The sequence below is a fragment of the Sparus aurata genome, chromosome 6 (genome assembly GCF_900880675.1).
Source record: "Sparus aurata chromosome 6, fSpaAur1.1, whole genome shotgun sequence".
NCBI lineage: Eukaryota > Metazoa > Chordata > Actinopteri > Spariformes > Sparidae > Sparus > Sparus aurata.
In genome coordinates this window covers 15,103,333-15,124,855 of record NC_044192.1, presented here as the reverse complement: position 1 = coordinate 15,124,855, position 21,523 = coordinate 15,103,333, and the positions used below count along the sequence as shown (strand labels likewise).

The window sequence follows — 21,523 nt, the reverse complement described above, 5'->3', positions numbered from 1 at the left end:
TCTGCTTTCATGAGGGGTCATTAAGTGATGTATTTTCATTTCTGCCTGTCTCCCTTTTGTTTTCCTCCAGCAAAGATGTCATTTCAAATTGTTTCAGCCATATGGAGCGGAATGATAAGTTGGCTTATTAACGGCTGATGTGGACAACTGCATCCATCAAAGAAATACGACATGTGACAGCAGCTTTCATGCATAATTCAGAAGGAGGCCAGAGATTAAAAAAAAAAAAAAGGGATGTCAAAAAACAGAACATACAAGAAACAGATGATTTTATTATCCAGCATACAATTCTTAATAAACATGTCAAAAGTAAAGACGGTGATGTTCAGTTCTACAGTTCTGCCTCTGAACCTGCTGTTCCTCTCTGAGCTCCTGTGGTATTACACTGTATCAGTTTACAGAGCATTACATCACTAATGCAAACACTGTACCAATGTTAATCCTCTTCCTCCTGTATGACTTCAGAGGGACGTGGCAGGCACACAAACAGAGGCTTTGTGGCGGACTGATAAGACGCTGTGTGCTGCCTGTCGTTGGTTGGTTAGCGTACCTGCTCTCCTGACCAATCGCTGTCGGCTGAACGTCAAGCAAGGCGAGATTAAACATGCAGCACACACTGACTGCAAACCAGGTTTGACCTGTATTCTGAAAAGCGTACAGATAGCTAAAAAATCAAAGCCGCGAGGCCACAAGATGAGGACAAAAACAATCAGCTGTACTATAAATATAACTGACATGAAGATGCTGCCCTTTTTATTTACAGGGTCTAATATAAAGGCCTTCAGAGTTTTTAAGAACTTATTATTACAGCAGTTATAAACATTTAATCAAAGTTACAGAGTTAAAAAACAGAGTTATGTTGGGGGTGGTAAATAAATGTCTTATTCTATATATAGAAAATGAAATGAAGTAAAGTAATGAGCAAACACACCTTTATCTGTATCTGTACCTCTTCAATCAACTAAAATATCTAAGGGAGGGACTGACCACAAGGTGTTGATGTAAGCCAGAAATTGATATCAGTTGATGAATTTGCTGTATGTGTTTTTATATATATATATAAATAGCTTCATGTCAGTGTTTTTGAACTCAAAAGTAAAAAAACTATTTACAAAATAATATTTCACAAACTTCACTCAGCTACCCGACAAGGAGTACGGATATCCTCACATTTTTATCGGATGCTACTGATACTGATAAAAGCACATAGTTGTACTGGATACTTGTTTTAGCTGAGTACATGCACAACCCTAAACAGTACATATTTTCTCACTCCAGATTATTTTGTATATATGCAGGGGAGCAATTAGTCTAGTTTAGCATAAAGACAAAAGAAAAGGTTAGCCTGACTCTGTCCGTTCTTGGAGGTTGTTATTATCTGACAACCGTACGGAAACAATTACCACACAGAGATTTAGTTTAATAATAAAAGATCCTTTTGGTCACAAGTCTAGTTCAAGGAGAAGTTTCACTCTGAAATCTTATGAGATGTGTTGCAGTTTATCAAGTTTGGAGTTGACCACGAGGAACTGCAAGCAAGAATTTATTTCCAAAGTCATGGCTGAATATTTTACTGGATTTCAGAGTGAGACTTCCCGCTGAACGAGACTTGTGTTTCTGGTCACAAAATGGATCTCATTATTTAACAAAAAGGTTGATGACAGTTTCAGTGACAGAAACAAGCACCTTTAATCTTTGACGGTCTGAGTTTGGTCCTCTACAGCCGTGCTGTGACTGCCAACTGAGGCGACCTGCTAGACTGATTCCAAAACTTTGTGTGTGAATCATTTATACCAAAACATGAATAGAGGGCCCAGGTTTAAAAAATACTGAAATTTTCTTTAATGTGCTACATTTTTCTTACAGTACGCTATTTAATTCATCACTTGGTGAAGGATCGGTCCATTACAACATGTTTAACACAGCCTGAATTATTAAACAGTATTCAATACTATCAGCACAAATAAAACTTTAAATAATTCAGATGTCACAGCTCGGAGACATCATTGCACTCGAATAACAACACAGAGACACAGTCACATTTTGACCAAAAGAAAGAAACGCTACAAGCATAACACCTTTCATATGTACATTTCAAGTTATCCCGACTCGCTCTCTCTGTTCAATCCATCATGATTTTCAGACCTTCATTCTTTCATCGGTTCATCCCTCCACTTCATCTGCAGGACCATGATCTGGGCGTCACCAGCTCCAGGAAACTATTCTGTTGAGAAGCAGCAGTAGAGTTTGTTTGAGTATTCATACAGCGCTCCTCCTCTTCCTCCTTCTAGTAACATGATCTGTAATCCTTTTAAACATTTTATTCATGAAATGATTTCACATCCACTCATTATCACATTATAATCTCATTTTATGAATCTATTTTTAGGCCGCAGTTATCTGTGTTAAGCTACTCTGTGTGTGTGTGTGTGTGTGTGTGTGTGTGTGACGTCACTGGCTTTGGAGGAAGCCTTAGCCGATGGATACACAGAGATGCAGTAGTTTATTGTAGAATAAGTATGTTAAGCACTGGGACCATCTGTCATGTAAATCCTTCACATCTGTGACTACATCAAACACTTGGGGTTGGACAGGGGCTTTTAAAGGGTTAAATACATGTCAGATTTTTATTTTTTTTTACAAATGTTTCTTCCTCAACACTTGGGCTTCCTCCTGTGTGTGTAAATTAGTTGCGTTATTTCTTTAAGAACAGGTTTATGTACTTCATGTGTGTTTCTACGTGTCTGCACGAGGACTGTGTATCGACAGATGCTCATGAATGACTGGAGATAAGACCAGACGACAAAGCCAGGATGATGAAACAGTGAAAGGAGTTAAGTCAGATTCATCTGGCGACTGGCGTCTGTGTGACATCTAACAACAAATTACTCAAGTACCAGACATGTCCAGTGGTTGAATGTAACTAAAATACATGGTACTTTACTTCACTTCTACTCCACTATACCACACAGGGAGATGTACTTTTTACTCCACTACCTTTAGCTGACAGCTATAGTTACTAGTTACTTTATCAGATTACACACTGTCATACTGTTTCTGTCCAGTAAAAAACATCTTTCTCTGATTTGAATTTTTCTGATACACTGAAGGATTAAGTAATCTTTTGTGTGTTGCACTGGTCTATCTTAATTTACCCATGTTTTGTTTACATTTTATCCTTGGTGTTTTAATGGTGTGAATCATCCACTGTTGACGTAAAGCACTTTGTAACGCTGGTTTTGATTAATGCTACGCAAATATATCCTCACAGAAAAGCAAACATGATGACATTTCGATATTTAAAATGAGCTCAACCTTAATCATCTACGGCAATAAAATGTAACATACACATTAAAGCAGCAGTAATATTCATCCAAAAACAACATATAGAGAGACATATTAGGTTCATAAGTTAAATTTTGAGGTACATGTACTTAACTTGAGTATTTCTATGTTCTGCTTATATACCACCACAGGATGTATAATGTATAATTATTCGATACATTTAGATGATCACATGAGTTACTAGTTATTTTGCAGTGTATATACTGCATCAGAGCCAAAATGATGCATTTCTAAATTGATTTTGATATTTTATCAGATAAAAAAACAAAAAATGATTTTAATGATCAGACAAATGTTCAAAATCAGACCCGACAAACGTCCAGGCTGATGATAGGTCGACCCACAGTACACAGTATAAATTGTATAATTGAACATTTACCATAACACTCTGCTGATAATACTTTCAAACTTTAACTTAAGTAAGTTTTGCACTTTTGTACTTTACTAGTTGAGTATTTTTAACACTGCGGTATTAGTACTTTTTCTTAAGTGAAGGATCTGAATACTTGTTCTACCACTGGTCATGTAACATACTTATATTGTACATCTATGCGTTATTGTTCTAGTATTTTAGCCAGAAGGTTACTTGTGTTTCAAGTTCTTTGCCCTACTGGCCTATTTTCCTTTTTCCCAACATGTCAGAAACTGTGGTCAAAGTACTTTTGAATGAGGTCATTGTAGTCCCGGACACTACCAACAAAAAAAATGCTCTTTCTTTTAATATCCTCGCACATGCAGTCACATGCTACCTGTTTATGCATCTGTATCTGTCTATTTAAAGGATATAGATTCTTGATGTTTTACAGCTTTAGCTTCTCACTGAGCTTAAACACGGCCCGGTGGAAAAGCTGTCCAAGCCCTCAAAAACAACAATAAATCTCTCTGAAGAATCTCGCAGTAGAGTAATATATGTCTTCATATCTTTTTTTGTGACCCTGAAAAAAGGGCCACAAATCAAATTCCCTCTCAGGGTTTTATTGATTTTACTTCAGACAAACCTCTGCTTCTGCCGTAGACGCGGAGAAGAGAACCAAGGTTTAATAAACCCTGACAGAAAGCATGTTTGTTGGCCCATATTTTCGTGGCCATAAAATATATCAGTGTCCTTCTTTTTTGTAAGAAAACACAGTAGGCGAAGCAGAATGTGCAGGCATGACACGACAAAAAGTAAAGTTCAAAATGTGTTTTTCTTCTTGGTCCTACAGTTTAGGGTTCAAGCTTCACTGTGGAGAATGATGCATGTGCAGAGTTTGACACCAGAAGTCTGTTTTTTCACATTCGTTGCAGAAAGTGTAAACACCCTCTGTGCTCATTTTATGAGGTGGGCCTCCGAGCACGATCTGCGACATCACAAACGGTTCTGCTCCAATATTCAGCAAACACAAACACCGATAATGGACTTTACAGTGAAGTAGGGGACACCACACTTTCCATTGGCATGGCGGTGAGTAGATGATGATTGAATTTTAAAATTTTTGGTAAACTATTCCTTTAATACATGTGTGGATCATGGCATCGTTCGTTTTACGTACCCCTGTCCGAGGGCAGCGTATCTGGGCGTACCACTCCTGGCAGTACAGACACACCTGGACACCCTGACCGAGGAAGAGGCCCGCCCACATGATGACGTTGAACACGGGGCTCCGTCGCTTGTCGTTCATGGTGAAGTTGAACACCACTTAGAGAGGATGACACGAGGGAATTCCGTCAGTGACTTGTTTGTGGGAAGAATCAGGAACGGTTTATTTGTGTTATTGCAGAAAATGTGAGGGACAAACAGCAAGAGCGCGAATGTAGAGAATAAAACATTTTGTCGGACGACTTTCTTACTGAGTCCCAGAGGTAAAAGGACATAATTCACAGGTGTACATTCACTTAATGTAACGAGAGCTGTCATCTAAAAATGGCTACTGAATGCTTGTTAGAGTGAATAATTACAGATCTTAACTTTGAAAGCTTGAAGGCACAGACCAGATTGCAGAAGAGGACATTTGCATATCTTTAACAAGACAGACCACTCAGAGACAGTGTTTTTTTTCTAACTTCAGCGACGATAATGAGCTACTTCACCAGCCATCGCTTCTGTTTATGTCACTGCAAAGAGTGTTCCCTGAGCAATGAGTGTGACCCTCACCTCCGAAGATGGCAAAGAGAACGAACATGACGGGATAGAAGAAGCCGAGGCCCATGGCCAGGGCGTACTCGTGGACGACGGCAGAGACGATGAACACGGAGAGCATGGCAGCTGTTCGGAATTTCCTCTCCGACAGCTGCAGGGATCAGAGCAAGAACAGAGAGGGTTTGGATCAAAGTTCAGGGGTCAGGCTGGTTCACTGGGGAATTTGTGTCACCAGAATTACAGGATGAGTGTTAAACTACAATACAGACTTCAGGGGAAAAAAACCCATCAGGGACATCACAGCATTGTTTTATCAAGTATGCTGTCTTGACACTTTGCTCACCCAGAGGAAGTCTCTGTATCCATAGTAATAGAGCCAGTCATGAACCACCACGTTCCAGGTCCGGTAATAGTTGGCGAAAGATGTAGAGTTCCACCAGTCCTGGGAAATCAACAGAGAGCAGTGAAATGAGCATGTGAATCAAAATAAAAACAGAACAGAGAGACCATCACTTCAGTTCCGGGGGCCTTTTTAAGTGATACTGGTGAGAGCCAAACCTGTATGAGCTTGTTCCCTGAATTTTAAGGAAATATGACCTTAAATCTCAGCTAGAGTTTGCTAGAGTGCTTCAGCTACTATCTAGGTAAAGTGGTCGCGCTTAAAGTAAGAGGCAAGCTCTTAAAGAGCCCATCTGCTGCGATGCAGAAGAAAAACAGGAACTATAGTTTTAGCTTATGCCTCTTTTTCAGTGTGGCCTAGTTATTTATCAGAGCCAAGAGTCTTTCAAAACAGCTGCGTGGTATCACGTACTATCAGGTAGTGTTGCACAATATTGGATTTATGCCCAAACCCCCGAAATGCCAATATTTTCTGTCTCACATTGGCCGCTTTGCAGATGCCAGTACAGATAAATGCACGTAGTTTTGTCCACCCAAAGAACACCAAGTCCCTCCTAAATTAACACATTATAATGCCGACACTTATTGTGATGGCCACCTGGGCAGATGCAGACTTAAAATGCTTCACATTCAAAATAAGATAACGACTTACTCAACTGTTCACGTTGCATGCATATGATTAAACTGTCTATCGGCCTGCTGTACTGGTAGATTGTTTTATCACGCTTCCCTGTTATCAGAAGCACATAATCAGATCAATAAAACACAATCACCTAGAGCAGATTTCATGGATGGCGTCAAAAGATTGTTTCTGACTTTGACTCCAAACCAGATTCTGTCACACTGGGAACTTCTTACTCAGTAGCTCAACATTCTCTGAAAATACGCTTTTTTGCTTTCTTTATGAGTTTAATATGAAAAAGAGCGATACCACTCTCACATGCCAGAGGAATGAAGCTCGAGCCACGAGGTGATTAGCTTAGTCTAGCGTAAAAGGAAGGAAGCAGGGGAAATTGTAAATAAAACACCAAAAATGTGTGTTTTTAGGGGGACCTACAGTATTTTTTATACCCTTCACGTAGCCACCTAGTACTGCAGCAGAGATGCTTGGCCTTGAAAATCTGTACCCTGCTTTTATTCTACACGGACAAAAATGTCACTTTTACATTATAGTGTTTGTACGGATAGGCTGCAATGTTTTTTTTGTGTTGGTAAGCAGAATTTGTTTCTTTCCAGAGATACCAAGCCTCCGGGAAGAGTGCCAGGCTTCTAAGCCAATTTTCAGAGTGGCTTAACTGTGCAATTCCAGCATCACGCGATGCACTGGGGCTCAATTTTTTTTTCCCATGAGCTTACATCGTGAAAGAAGCAGCTGTAAAACAGTGGATAGTTTCTTTTTTTTTTGGAGCGTCACAACCTTCAAATGACTCTTTAGTCATCAGAATTTGATCCCTTTCATCCAAAACCGCTTAGAAGAGCCCCCTTATAAAATCATTTTAGAAATCTCATGTACGCACGCTCTATTGATCCCACAATGCGGAAAATCCAGGTCATTTCAAAACCGCGAAGTCAAACGTTGTATCCTGTTCTCACTAAACGCCCATGAGAGATTCAGGCTAGTTTGTTTCTTGCTTTGCATGTTTGTAGGCCGGCTAACTTCAGGCTCTGGCTCCAGATTAAAGGCATTTAAATGCACCATCTAAAGAAATGTGCACACAGTCATCCCTTTATGGCCATCCTAATTTAAATTTTACGGGCTTATTATGTATGCGGTCAAAGCGATATTACCCTTTTGGCCAACACTGGAACAATTACAGTGATGCTGAGTTATGAGTGTTGCACAAATGTTTTTTTTCTGTTAGAGCAAACAGCATCAGCAGAATATAATAGGCGGAAAAGTGAAACCGTTTTGGGACCACCAGGCCACCAGGCTGTAATTTCACTTGTCATTTATCAAATGTTTTCCCCGTTTGGAAAAGCAAGCATATCTGAAAAACGCTGCGTTCACGGGAGAGGCGATGCGACAAAGAATCAGTCAAAACCACACACCTTGTAAAACATCCTGTCAGCGAAACACAGCAGCTCCCCGAAGAGGTTGAGCCAGCAGTGGAGGAAGGCAAAGAAACACAACAGCAGGAGCATTATACCTGAAACAGACAGAGAGACAGAGAGAGAGAAAGAAAGAGATGAGGGAGTCGTGAGGAACACTTTAATCCTGGGCATTGCTCCCAGCTTTCTCATAAGAATTGTAGCTTGACACTGATGCTCTTATAGCTGCACTTAGTCAAACAGCCATTCACTTAAAGAGAGCAATAAACACACAGTCTTTGATACCTGCATCTGATTTCATAACAGCATCTTTAATCTTATCGCAGACGTAAAAACACCAGAGACTCATTCCCTCTATTACCATATTAAGTGATATGTTAACTTGTGCTGACTCATACAGACAAGCAATAATAGAGGTTATAAACAAAAGGGATGTTACAGATGGAGTCACAGATTGACCTTTAATCTATATGTTTGTTTTGCACATGACTTCCTCCTTAGATTGCCTCGAGCATGTCGAGATGGTAGTGAGTTGAGCATACGCTACCTGGTAATATTGAGTTGAACACGGCCAGGACCATCGTTCGTTTACTAAACGGCAGGTTGGTCTCCTGCGTGTGGAGGGGCACACAAAGGCGCACCAGGATGAAGTAGCCGTAAAACAGGCATCCCAAGATCTGCAAAATTGAGCAATAAAATGTAAGTGGGTGCAATGAGCTCCTGAGGGGAGAAACAGGGTATTCTTGATGATCAGTACTAGAATGCGAGGGATAGCGGTGCGAGCCAAGACATCACAGATTAAAGCTATCACGTAGCTGTAGTTTATGATCGCGTCACCTTATCACACAAGTGCTATGAGCAACTTTCAGGTTGAATGCTTCCTAAATTAGTCACCCCGCGTAGGCCTTCTATAGTGTAATCTGACTGAAAGGTGATCTATGTGAAAAGGAATACAAACTGTCAAAAGACCAAATAAAGAGTTTTATCTTACCATTCCGAGCGTGACACCAACATACTTCCATCTTATGTGGGAATTCCTGCAGACAAGAACAGCCAGGATATGATTGATATGCCCTGTTGAGTCTTTACATTTCTGGAAACCAAAGATTTGTTATAATTTGTTTCAGACATCTTATATCATGATATGTGTCGTATCACAGTAAGATTACATGTATAAGCGCTGACTTGCACGTGAGGAGGTGAGGAGGGTGCTGGGCGAAATAGCTGTCGATCGAGAACCCTGTGCGAGGTAGTGTTTCAACATTTGTAAGTGAGTCTACTGGATATTTTTAAGGCGATGCCGGGACAATTTGTGTGGGACAGAACCAGCCAAAACATAATCTTTTCTTAACTGTAATCAAGTGGTTTTTGTGCCAGTCAGACCAGACCATAAGTTGGATAAACTTATGTTGCCAACATTCCTTCTGGCTATTAGGTTGATATATCACTACTTTACAAATGTAAACTGTAAATTGTGCATGGTGTGAATTTATACGTATTTGTGGCCTGACAGTTTGCTTTCTTTACAGTATATGAGGTAAAATTATGAAAGTATTAATCTTTTTACTGGTCATAGCAGGAGAAGCAAAAGCCTTATTGATAACGTTAGCGATGGCTCTGCTTGGTTCAGGTGTCCCAGTAAACCACGACAGTGGTCAAAGTCTTTTAGTGAAGCAGCAAGACCAAACCCAGGACACTGAAACAAAACAACTCAAATATGGACTTGAATGCAAAATGCCTTTACTTTGCCTCAAATTCTAGGATTCTGTTATTAGAACAGGACAGCAGAGGATAAGCAGCAGGTCAAAGGGAGAACGTCTCTTACCGAGGATATGATTCCCTGTAGATGAGTGTTGGACAGAAGAGGAAGTACAGATAGCTGGAAAATGTCGGAAATCTGGGACTCTCTCCTGAAAAGAAAAGGCAATTTGATAAATAAGACCATCAGAGTGAAGGGGTGCAGCTTTGAGCCATAAAATCTGGCAGTAAAAAAGCTTTTAGCAGTCAAACGTTGCCTTGAATGACTTTGACAAAAAGGTTTGGGTTTAAATATTTTGCTGCATAAATAACTAATAGGCAAAAGTTTTGGAACTGGTCCTTGAGGGCAACTTCAACTGACAAAGTAATGATGTTTAAAGGCTCAGACTTGTTATGCAGCAAGTCTGAAGGATCCCTAAAGAGATAAACCTTTTTGTTGAAGAGTAAAAACTGAAAAAAGCTGCTGTGATGCTCTCTCCAAATCCACCAGACTCCGTTTAGACAATCAATCATTTTAACATTGATAAACAAACTTCAGTCAAACTCAGCAGAATGAAGTGTGAGTTGGTTGCTGACCAGGATTACATTGCAGACCGTGTCTGGACAACTTCCAAATCCTTTTGTATCTATTAAACATTTAAACACCGGGATATGCCAGGTTTGTAGCTCAGACATTAGCTTCTCATTTCATTCTTCTCGTTTCATTATGTAGCACATTACCGGCCATTAACACATCCATTTCTAAAACTTAATGTAGGGACCTGCAAACAAATGGCTGGCTTCAAAAATTAAATGGCACAGTAAGTTTATCGCAAAATCATTAAAGCCATTATGTCCAACCGTCTGCACTTCAGCCTCTAATCTCTTTCGCTGAATTATGAGCTGTACTTCAGCCACAAATGATATCTGAAAATGGTAAAACAGGGCCTTTTTTTGTGGGAACGGCAAATGCATCACCTGTGTTAATCAAGGGACTTATTGTCAGTCTCATTCCGACTCATGTTCGCATTTCTATAAAGCCATTTTCTGTCAGTTTTCCTTCACTGCGGTGAGTAAATATCCCAGTTTATCTCGACGAGTTCACAGTCAAAGGAGTCACATTCTTCATCACAAACAGACTTTTACAATAGGATCTCCTGGGGATTCACATACTTGAGCTTGGATGTGGGTGTTTTCATTGTTGGTTTTTGCTTCAGCATGAGTCATTAGGTGTGGATCCTGCTGAGTTCTGCTCTAGTCATTTTTTTTCTCCTGTGTCTGGGAGTGTCACTGTGAGTAATTACTCTGCCTGAGGAATAAATACACCTGACATCAATACAATACAATACATTAGAGTACAGTACCTTCCTTTGGTGGATTCTTCATAACAACGGGGGCAGTTTCTCTTATGAACGAGTAGCTCTTCATCAGGAATCGAATCTGAGGGAAATTGATACAGATATTGCGTGAAGTGAAGTGAAGCACAGCACAGCCTGTCAATAATAACAGCTTCAGATCGTCGTCTTTATTGCATGAATTGACAAGCTGTCCGAAGGATCTTTGTGGCGTCAAGCTCACGTTTCTCTTGTTGTGCACATTGACTAAAGATGTTTGTTCACTTCTTCTGTAATTTATCAGGAGGAAAAACAAAAAGGGAACTGTGCGGCACGACAGGGCGGACAGAAACACAGCTGGATAAGTGGTTTGTCCTTTTAGTCTGTCACAAACTGCACTTCATACAGCGGGGAACCATTTAATCTTTTTGTGGGGCAAATAAGTAAATAAAACAGATTTTGATTGTGCATCAAAAATCAATATGGCACAGTGTATTGGCAGCATCAGAATGACAAACACACTCTGATTGGACCCGTGCAGGTCAGATGAGGACCCAGCTTCCCAAAAGCATCTAAGCACTGGGATTATCTCACCATCGAACGGAGCTAAAACGATCTCAGCGTTTAGGCGGTTTTGGGAGACCGGGGCTGCTGTAATAAAGAGGATGAGGACGTATTACAGTGTGAGTGCACTATGTTCAAACGTTGGCCACACTGAGATCTACTGTCTCTTTTGGTGCCCTACCAGCTGGAAGTCGCCCAACTCCATCTCTGGCCCGTCAGGCCTTTTCTTATTGCAGATCAATGAATATCACGATAGCTACAGAACAGGGTGTTACTAGCACAGGTCGTTCCTAAAAGTTTTGATTGTCAGGGTTTACTCTGTTGGATCTTGATGTTCTCATTGCAATAAAACAATCATACTGCAGGAAGTATTATTTAAAAAAAAAAAAAGGAGTAATGCTTTTAGGAACAGAATGTGAAATCACAAGTGAATCGCTCACATCAGCTGTTCGGTGTCATCGACTTATTAATGTATCGTTTGGCTACAAGCTGACTAATACGATCTAATCACATTCACACAAGTGGACTAGTTGGCCTTCATAATCTTTCTGCTCTCATTTTTACTCTGTTGATCTCCAACACCAAAAACCTCCTCTCTGGTACTGCCATCTTGCTGAGCTTTAATCATCAGCTGCTTCTGTACTGTCACGCGCTTAAGGGGGATTAGCTCTTCCAGCAGGTGGAGGTCAGGCTTTTTGAAATGCTATATGAACTGCAGCAGCATAGCTCTCAGCAGAGCGGTGGCTGGCGATTTAAGCACACTGCAGGGATTGAAGAGGTGTCACATACTGTATGTTGCAGAAAGGGAAAATGCATCTTAAATGTAGAGGCAGAAGGCTTCTACATTAAATATATACTTTAGAATTGTTTTCAGAGGCAGTAGATTATCAGGAGAAACTAAAGTTAGTCTCTCTAATCAACATAGTTGAGAATAAAAATTTGCTGTGCTTCAGACAAACTTCTCTTGTCACGAATCAGTCAACATATCTCCTGGTGATTTACTTCTGTGATGAGCAAGAACATAGTTGTTAATATCCACCATGTTTTCAGTTAGGCTCTAACATGGCCTGAGGCAGTCCAAACATTTGCACCCTGTTCTCCATGAATATGACAATGAAGAGTCTGTAACTTCGTGAGAGAGTCATCATTAATCTGCTGGAGCACGAGTCTAGAGATACTTGATATTCACCAAATTCAGTAAATCGGATACATGAGATTTTTTTTAATCTGTAACAATGTATTTTTCGCTTTTGCTTTTTAATTGCTAACTAACTAACTATCCACTCTTTAAGCCATGTTTAATGTTCTCTTATTGTCTTATTTACATGCCTCCGTGAAGTACTTTGATTTGCCTCGTGTCTGGATGGTGCCACATAAATAAACTCACCTGCTCCAGTATCACAATGAACCGTGAGGCTGGTGGCAGCTGGTAGTGTACAACCACGTGAATCGGGAACTGTCCCAGTATGTAGGTCTGCACGGCAGACAGGGCCAGACCCACGCCGATAGACAGCCCCAACTTAGAGGTGGAGCTGTGGTACATAGAGCCCCAAAAAACCAGGGCGTAGTAGGGGACGAGGAGGGTGTAGGTGAACATCACAACCCAGGCCCAGGTGACCGTCCCCAGCTTCCCAAAGGCGTAGAACAGCAGGTCGAACTCCAAGACCAACCTGAGATTGCATTAGAAAATGACAAATTAGAAAAAAACTACTGGCAATGGGGAGATTATTAATAAGAGGAGATTTAGAGGCATTTTGTAGTTCAGGAAAAGTTCTTCAAAACTAAATTGAAATGAGGACATTTTGGTGATGCACTCTATTTGCCACTGCGGTCTGTTTTAGCTTCAAGCTAGGTTGTGAATAACCCCCTTTAAATGATGTTAAAGCATGACTGGCTTTAACACACGTCAGGCATCGCTAACTGCATTGAATAATTTCCCATTACCTTCTCCCATCTGAAAAGACCCCTCTGGTGACAATAATAATGGATTCAAAATATCCAGTCGATGCAGCGATGTCAAAGGATTTGTTTAATTCAACAGAGCCACTTGCAAATCAGACGTCATTGTTTTGCACGACATCAATTTAATCATAAAATCAGTGCTAATTCGATGTAACGAATAATTTGCAGAGGGAGAAAAAGAGTTGCCTGCTGGGACTTTCTTCCAGGGAGAAACTTAAGAATGAAACTCACAACCCTGCGTCTGCGAACAGAAACCAAATCATTACCGAGCTGCCCAGAGCAACAGCAGCAATACTCAGAGGGATTGATTGCACTATCTTTCTGCTCCAGACGAGTAGAGCGGCTGGGATTGAGTTGGGACACAATGAGGAGAAAAAATAAGATAAGAAGTGAGTAAAACATTTTTTTTAAAGGCTTGGGGGAAGTTCAGGGTCATCGGACGTATCAGAGTCCTAAACGTGCACGCCTACAAACACACAGCACACTGACCTGCCCTGATCGATGTAGTCGACAGCCAGCGTGCTCATGCAGAAGATGAGGAGTACGGCGATGAACATGTGGTAGATGGTCCTGATGTGGTTGATCTCAAACAGTTCACTGATGAAGAGGATGAAACACAGAGACAGAATCTGTAAGAATACTGTTTTTAAAATGGCTCCATGGTGCTTTCATACACATACCTGATGTGACGTATACATGTTTATTAATGGGTTTATTCATCTATAATACGCACAAATATGCCTGTGGGTGTCATGGTGCCGTTTTTTCCACTCATTACCCTCACCTGTGTATTCCTCATAGTAATTTCACCCTGATTTTATTGAACAATCTTAAGTGACCAAATTAAAGGTCCTATATAATGCTAATTGTAAGGTCCATACTTTTATATTGGGTGTCTACTAGATTTACAGGCTTTAATGTTCAAAAAACACATTATTTCTCTCATACTGTTCCTTGTTGCAGCACCTCTATTCACCCTCTGTCTGACAATCTGTTTCAGTGTCTGTCTCTTTAAGGCCTCCCTCCTGAAAAAGCCCAGTCTGCTCTGATTGGTTAGTGCTTAGAGGCCTGAGCAGCCACCCGCCAGCATGCCTTAGCTGTGCTGAGGTCGATGACTTCAAAGTTTGTGACATCACAACCTTGTTGAAGTCCTGACAGCTCTTTTAAAGGCACAGTATGGATCACACCTAGACTTGCTTTATTGTCAAAAAATAGAAAATAAAAATTGCTATATCATAGGCAACTGGATGTGTTTCAGTTTATTCAATACGATATAGCACTTGAATTAACTTGACCTTGACCTAGAAAAATAGAAATCTGAGTTTTTTCAACATGGGAACTTTTAAACCAGAAATGAAGATCAATAATAAAAATAATCATTAGTTGCAGTCCTTTATTGAAGTTAACACTGGTCTGGTATGTTTTCATTCTATAAATTAGACATAGTCTCTCATACTTACTCCAACAGTGATGGCCGGGCCACGAAAACTTTGCCATCGTCCATCCTCTGAGAACTAAAACAAACAAAGACAAAGACGTGTTTTACTGCAGTCAATGAGATTATAAATATGTCTCCCGGATCATTATGTAATAAAGTATGCTGGTAAAAGCTGCCTCCTGCTCCTGCTCACCTTGATGGGGGCTTCTTTGTCGTCTTTCCATTGACTGAAGGGATTTGGGTAAAAGGCTGGACGGACTCAGTCAGAGCTACGTCCAGTAAATTACTGAGCTGATCCTGGACCTGCTCCAGGACTCTCACCTTCACCCTCTGACGGAGGACAAGCAGGAGAAAATGTTTGAAAATGTTTAGCCTGCTCTTTTAATTAACCCCACACTCTAAATACAGAATAAGATGCATTTTTTATTTTGCAGTTTTAAAAGCTTTATCCTGTTTTCCATGCAGAGCTTGACCTTCTGTTTCTAAAGAGGAAAGAGGAAGAACAGCACGATTGAGAGACTGAAACTTAAGATAATATACATTACCTGTGCGTGGTTGTGCCACTGTCTTAGATCCTCTTCTTGTGCAATATTACGGCCCCAGGCTGCAGAGAGAAGATCATAAATTACAAAAGATTACCAGCCACTACAAAATAGGGTATGATCACATCTGAATTAATAATGTGGGCAAAATTAAGAAGGAAAGGTAAGAGATAAATGCGAGTCCCCAACACACTTTCTGCAATAATCCTACACAAGGCAACTTAAAAAAAGCAAAACTAGTTTAATCTTTTGCCTCATAAGAAGTGTATGTATCCCCAGAACTACTGAAAAGTATGTAATTCATCATTACAGTGGAATTCTGCAGTAAATCTTTCTATTGCTATCACCTTTTCCGAACAAAGACTGCATATATAGAGAGAATTATTTCTGTCTGTACACACATAAAAAAAAAAAAAATGCTGTTATCCCCAACAAAGCAACACAATATAACCCAAACAAACATGAAAAGATGTTTAATATAAATGTATGAGTGGGTAAATGTATTTTATACCATACCATGACTGGTGTTCTCATCTGACTGAGGGGCCTTGCGGTTTCGGTGATGCAGTCCGTTTGGTGGCTCGGCAGTCGTCATGGTTACCACTGGACTGTCTGCTGACACTCACGTGGAAGGTCCTGAGCATATCAAAGCTGTAGGTTAGTCTCATAAACACTCCTGTGTCCCCTGAGGATAAATGGTGGACATCAGAATTTGATACGAGTTCTGCATTGTGATATGTGACTGATCAATGCTGCCTGGTTTGCACTGGTCCAATCTCGCCTACTGTTTGTTGGTGAGATACGGATGAAAGAGCATAAAAGCCTCACAGGTGGGTTTATTCACAACAGTTTGGATGCACACATGGCTCTCTTCCCGATCATAATCCAAAGTAAATCTAGGATGAAAACCCCCAATACGTGACGCCAGCCCCCTCGTCCCACACTGAGCAGGTCTAGGTGCTTTATAAATACTGTGGAAGATCGAAATGCTCAATACACAGAAAAATACACACAGCCCATATCCAGAACCTGACTTCTGTAACGTCAACTACACAACTATACAGACCCCAGAACAGCCACAGTTACAAGAACATCTACTGAGCTGATGCAGAAACATGGTGGGTGTTGCCTGCCCAGGCCTGTGAGAGCTGACCAATCAGAGCAGACGGGGCTTTTTTCTGGAGGCGGGCCTTAAAGAGACAGGCACCAAAACGGAGCGTTCAGCTGGAGGGTGAATAGAGGTGCTGCATCAATGGACAATCAATAGGAGAAAAGGAATGTCTTTTTTGAATATTAAAGCATGTGTAAATGTTCTAGCAGACAACCCCCAAAAAGTATGAGCCTGAATAAGTATAAAAAATGATATGTGACTTTTAATGTTGTCTAATTACTTTGGTCAATAAAATATCAATAAACAGTAAAAATCACACATCCCAAATTCCCAAATTGACATTTTCAAATATCTTTTTTAGTCTAATAAACAGCCCAAATACAAAGATATTAAATCTATTATCAAAAAAGGAATAAAAGCAGCCAATAATTTGACCCAATGACCCAAAAATTACCCAAATAATTTTGTGCGGGTCAACTAATCAACCAATAAAGTAACTGTTTCCTTAAGGCACTTAAAACACCAAAAACAAAGTATGAACCTGAACGTCAGCATAATTTGGGGTCTTTGGGTGCTGTGACATCACTGAACAGAGATCAAAACTTTTGACCCATACAGAGCAGAAGGCAAAAGTTGTAGAAGTTAATGTGGACTTGAACTACAAATTGAGAGATTAAATGAGGTCGCAGGCCCGTTGCTGGCAGGTTGCCTCATGCCGGAAGAGCATTAATATTCCTGATGAGCTTCAGTCCCAGGGTGGTGAGCTCACTCGTGTGAATCCCAAACTGATAAAGTGCACAAACTCCTTGTCTGAATGCAGACATATATAAGTCAGGGGTTTTTGAACGGAGGTTACCTTCAGCGCTTTACCATAACAAGAAGGTTACTACCAGTCAATGTAGCTCAACCCAAACAATGTAAACAAATGATAAAAGCCACTGTGACCGTCCCCAGTGGAAGTTAACACACGCTATAGATAAGATAACCAGAAGACTGACTGAGAGTTGCGACTTCAAAGGAGTGACCTCATTTTCTAATCCATGCTGTTTGATCACGTTGCAGGAGAAATGTCAATATAGTTGATTAGCTTTGCATAGATATACTGAAACTGCATTTTTTTTGGCTGAGGATGATGAGATGGTAAAGAAAGACAAACATGTTTTTGAGCAGGTGAACCCTTAGAGGGTGAGGGATCATGCTCGGTCACAGCCTGTAGCTTTCCTCCCTTTTACCTATATAGTGAACAAATTAATCATCAGACTCCTGGACGAAGGATGACGAAGGTGAATCAAAGCCGTACTCTTCCAGTACTACAGAGCAGCCTCGTCACTTCATCCCCAGCATGCCATAAAAACAGCTTTCATTTTATGACTTATTCAACCCAGATTAGTTGGAGTCTGACCCGGTGACAGTCATTAAGAATGCCAATCTTCTCACTAAGGGTCTTGTTTGCTTATATAGGTCCTATAGAGGCAAAAGTATAAATTATTTTATTGTTTAAGTTTTGATTTACCACACCAAAAAACCTTATCAACTGAAATAAGAAGACATTTCAGGTAATCTCAATCTTATTTGATCTCTGATGTATTGTTCTCCAACTTCCATTCCTCCATTTCAACTTAATTTGGCAGTTAAAGGGTAACTTCACCAAATTTCCACATTGAAGTATGGTCACAGGTCTTGGGGAGTACTACTACACATGTGAAAAGAAAGTTGCATAAAGGCTTTTGTGGCTCCGGAGGAAGCTGAGTGTTACCTGATAAATTGCCACCAGTGAAGTCACTCAGTGGCTATGCTGTATTGTGGTTAATGTAGGCTCCAGGTTCTGAAAAGAAGTCCAGATGTATGACACTCTTGGACTGATTATGGACATTTTAAAAAGAAATGATCAAAATCGATACAGCAGAACCAGAGTTATAGTCTTTTTTCCCCATGCATTCTTTTTCCTTTTAGAAAACTGGCGCCTACATTACCCACAATGCAACAAATAACATGCAGTTTCCTCTGGAGTCACAAAAAGTTTTATACTACCTTTTTAGGCAAATGCAATAGTACTCCCCAGCACCTGTAAACATACTTTAATTTGTAAAATGGTGGAACTTGTATTGTTTGACGAGCAGCTCTTGATTAAATCACAACTTCTCTCCAGAAAACACTTAAAAACCAGGTCATGATCCTTTTCTTATCAATACTGATTGGTGCCACACCTTTATTTGATTTCTTCCTCCCTCTACATTTAAAGTACAAACTGAGGAATTTTACTAATAATTTACATCCATCAGAGTGTTCCTGGTTTTCAGTATTTTTGTTATTTTTAAAACAACAAGTTGTACAGAAATTGTAAGAAAAAATAAATCACATAAGTGACAGATGTCAGATACAGTTGTTTCAGGCAGATGTGACATCCATGATGAACACTGTCAGATTAATACTCACAGTCTTCCAGTTTCGGGCTCGGTCAGCAGTCCACACGGGTGAGATGCACTGTTTGAATCGATGAGTCCTGCTGAGAGCGAGCTGCTGAAGTGGTTTTAAGTGAGTGTGAGTCACAGCTCTTGTGATCTCTGTCCTCTCCTTCCCTCTGCTGCTATTTTGCACTTTGCCCTTTTTGGCTCCTGGCCTGGGGCAGGACAGGTCCTCAGCTGCCCCACCTCCCCCCTTCAGGTCCTCTTGTGGATGGAGGAGTGGCGGAGTTTGTCCTTAAGTCTCCTCTATTCATATTTACAACCTGTGTTTACCTATTGATTTTTACGCACTTTTTTCCTGGCCAAGCTGAAAATGTGTAAGTCAAGATTGAGAGATAAAAAAATTAATAAAAAAAAAAAACTGCTTTGACTTATCAGCTAAAAATATAATGCATTTTACTTTAGGTCAATGACTTTCTTTTGTTGGATGTTTGACGTTCACTATGTGCAGAATGATGCTCGTACAAAGTGTAAATAGTTTGACTTGTACAAACAAGGTGATTTTGTGACATAATTCGAGATAGCTTGTGTCCAGACAGTTAAATATTCAGAGAGTCTGGAATTTCCAGCAAGGGACAATTATTATTCAGATAAGTGTGTTTCTATACTGTGTGTTTAAAACATTGCCGGGGGGGATCTTTTAAGTTTTAAATAAATGTATGTGTCTCAAAAGCTGTATAATCTCAGACTGATGAGAAAATAGTCTATGATACCTCCTTTTCTTTACAACAGTATATACTGTATACATCTCAGAAAGCCACAGCTACAACAGACCAATCAATCAAGATGTAATCAAACTCGATGAGCAGGATGATGGCAAAGGTCGTTTACCTTTGTATCATTTGGTAATAAACAAATGACGAGACTGTAAAATTAATTCTGTGTCCTAGTTTTCAAACGTGTGTAACTTGGACAGGGTTTTGGGACAACCTCGAAGCAAATATTTCAATAAACAAACAGTGCTGAACAGAACATTTCATTTCAAAGCATTATTTTACGAGTGGTGTTCAAGTGAAGGGCTGATTAACTAATGAGCAGCCAGGGAGCCACGAATAAAAAGCTCCTCGCCACACAACATACAGCACATGAGTTTTACATTGACAATCCACCTTTGGATGTTTATGTTAGGAGGCTGACTCTGAATCCTGGTTTGCCCCACTTATCGATTTGTTTTCAGTGAAAGTCACTGTGGCAAAGTTGAGTTTTCACCTCACAGTCATTCAAAAAGCCTCCAAGTTACTTTCATCATGGTCAGACTGAGTTCCTTTCACTGAATTAAATGTTCAGTTTTTCTAAAGTTATCCTCATAATGTGTTAATACTAAGTAGTCTCTGAAGTCTAGATTAAAGCAATCCAGAGTTGTTCCCTTGGATTTTTTTTGGTCTTGACTTAGGTCATGGCTTTGACCCCAATGTTACATGTTTGTCTCGCCTGGTTCTGCTAACATCTGACATTGATTTGTTGACAATAAACTGGACTACAGTAGAAAGAAACATATATTTCGTTTCAAAAACAAGCTGCAACCCTTCAGTATTAGTAATCTATTCTATAGACTCTCCTCTTGACTTAGAGGAAAGTCAATGTAATAGAAAAACTGCGTCAAAATCATTTTGATGGTTCCGTGTTATGTAAGAGGGTAAATGGTGTCTCAGTCTCAGCCACTCTGCTCCCCATCACTTGTTTCTGCACTATGTAGGAGAGAGAGATCACTGTATCACACACATATTTACCTGAAGATCCAGGCTTTCAACATGTAACACTGTTATGACGCAATTAGTTTTGTTTGTAGTTAGCACCTACATTATGTCTGCTAAATCTTTCACCGACCTGGGATTTGTATTTGCGACAGCAGTGTTGCACTGTGGGGGGCTCCAAATAGCACATAATGCCAATTCCTACATAATGATGTTTTAAAGATGCAACATGGTAGACTTGATCACCTGTTGAATACATACTTACAGCATATCAACAAAGTAACAGCTAACTGCTGCTGACTATAGCTGTTTAGCTGGTTAGTTCAGTTAGCCATGCAGCTAGCGGTCCTATTAGCTGACCGTGGCTGCAACAATAAATATCTGGATACAGCTCTGAAGGCAGATTCATTCACATTCACGCCACATTTGGCGTGCTGGGGCTATCTGTTGAGCATGCTAACTTCAGCAGTTGTCTCTGCTACACCACACATCTTCTACCTAATGTTAAAAAGGTAATTTCTTCACATTCTGTTGATAATTCTAGTTAATTTTTTAAGTTTCTACAGCACAATTCTTTCAAAGTCCCCCTTCAAGAAGATATATCCATGGGAAAAATAACCAAATAGTGAAAATACAGTTTCAGTTTCTAATTTTGGTTTACATTTTTTTTTATAGTGTCAATATCTGTTTAATTGCTTACGGATAATACAAAAAAAAAATCAAATAGTAAAAGTTGTGGAGTGATAACAAGACAACAAAACAAC

General features: G+C 40.1%; 1 protein-coding gene across 1 annotated transcript; it reads right to left on the bottom strand.

The window, feature by feature from the left end:
* Positions 1-252: 252 nt before the first annotated feature.
* soat2 (sterol O-acyltransferase 2) lies at positions 253-19,247 on the bottom strand. Its single transcript, XM_030420334.1, has 16 exons — positions 19,037-19,247; positions 16,006-16,125; positions 15,493-15,551; positions 15,141-15,277; positions 14,970-15,023; positions 13,999-14,106; positions 12,935-13,217; positions 11,014-11,089; positions 9,738-9,822; positions 8,904-8,949; positions 8,460-8,589; positions 7,913-8,010; positions 5,808-5,906; positions 5,480-5,615; positions 4,878-5,023; positions 253-2,224 (listed from the first exon to the last, which is right to left on the bottom strand). The coding sequence occupies exons 2-16, from the start codon at positions 16,082-16,084 to the stop codon at positions 2,177-2,179; spliced, it is 1,584 nt and encodes a 527-aa protein (XP_030276194.1). The 5' UTR covers positions 16,085-16,125; positions 19,037-19,247; the 3' UTR covers positions 253-2,176.
* Between the last annotated feature and the right edge of the window lie 2,276 nt (positions 19,248-21,523).